At 41.0% G+C, this 1,453-nt stretch overlaps 1 protein-coding gene across 2 annotated transcripts in view; it reads right to left on the bottom strand.

Annotated features, from left to right (window-relative positions):
* Positions 1-1,453, bottom strand: part of senp3b (SUMO specific peptidase 3b) — a 19,568-nt gene that overhangs the window by 5,039 nt on the left and 13,076 nt on the right. For both annotated transcript variants that reach the window (XM_005754164.1, XM_005754163.2), the window contains exon 8: positions 1,095-1,172. In XM_005754164.1, coding sequence (XP_005754221.1) covers positions 1,095-1,172 — 78 coding nt within the window. The remainder of the gene's footprint in view (positions 1-1,094; positions 1,173-1,453) is intronic.

Genomic DNA, 1,453 nt, shown 5'->3' on the forward strand with positions numbered 1-1,453 from the left:
CTATCCAGGTCTTTGCTGCATTACCTGTGTGTTTGACATCGCTGCTGTAAAATAAAGCAGTCAGATGCTTTCCAGCTGGAACTGAAGGGTGGAGCAAAATCTCAGTTTGTTCTGCATTCAGAATTACTTCAGGTTTAAGAAGATCCTGAGCTGGCTGACATGCAGTCTCTGTTGTACAGACGAGACCGTTACTGCACCTGTTCATCTACAATCTGAAGCTAAAATCTCACATTTGGACGCATCACTCTATCAGACTGGTTGCCACCAATTTTTAGTGTAGTTGTTGAGTTGTCTGGCACTCCTCAGCTTGTTGTCAGTTTACCCTGCTTCTTTAGATATTTAAGACAGCTACTACTACTTTTGTCCTCCACTTGTCCAGTTTCTTGACTGCATACAATGCCAACATCTGCAGGAGTTTACAGGAAAAAGCTCTTTTTGTCACAGTGTTGGTGACAGAACTACACGGCAGCGTTCAAACAAAAGAAATCTGAACCAATTATGTGTTTCAAAACTGTGACAATGTTTCATCCCCCAGAAAAAAACTACTGCTCAACACCACTCGGGTCTTTCTCCTTGGAAGCAAAGACTTCAAGAAATGGGCGGCTGGCTCAAGACCTTTGTGGAGTTAGTAAAGTGAGAAGACTAATCTGTGTAGTTTTAAAAGCAGAGGGTTTTCCCCACTCTTACTCCAGATGTGTAAGAAAACCCCTCGGACAGTGAGGCTTTAACCTAGACCAGTGCAGATCATACAATCATGCACACAGAGTCGTATAGAGATTCTTTGACGGATATTATGTACCGACTTAATGAAAAACTCAAACTCTAAGCAGATGAAACACGGTTTCCACTCGTGTGCAGCCTGTCATGACGTTTGAAATGTGCTACTGATGTTCAGAAAGTTCTTAGTTGCAACTGTCTGCATGAGCGGTCTGAATTATTTAGACCACCTTCATAAATTTGTGTTACATTGTAATTTAAAGACAAGACTGAATGTCTTTTATCACCCAGCTCTAACGACACTCCTCATTGTTTTATTCCTGCATATTGATACAAAGTGTTAAACTACTCCGAGTACGTTGGCCGCATTCACTTACATTTTTTGTCCACCGTTTGACTCCTTCGTAGCCTTTTGTCCTTAGCTTATCGTAAAAGAAGCTGTTGAAAAAATGGACCTGAAAAAGAAAAGAAAAAGATTTTGATTGATAACAGTAAACATGTAGTAATGGGATTACACAGACCATTACTACGTGAGCAGCAAGGCTCCAGTCAACGCAGCCAGAGACAGGACTCGACACAGTCCAACGTTTGATTTTTATTTTTTTACCATCATAACAAAAGGAAAAAAGCTCCTTAATCCATAATTGGCAGCTCGTTATACCCGTCTGCTGATAGCCACACATCCTGCCAGGCGTGTTTCCACACTTTATAAAAAGAACATCAATTAGCATTCAGA

Source organism: Pundamilia nyererei, unplaced genomic scaffold, assembly GCF_000239375.1.
Source record: "Pundamilia nyererei isolate P.nyererei 1_Seehausen unplaced genomic scaffold, PunNye1.0 scaffold00514, whole genome shotgun sequence".
NCBI classification, from domain to species: Eukaryota; Metazoa; Chordata; class Actinopteri; order Cichliformes; family Cichlidae; genus Pundamilia; species Pundamilia nyererei.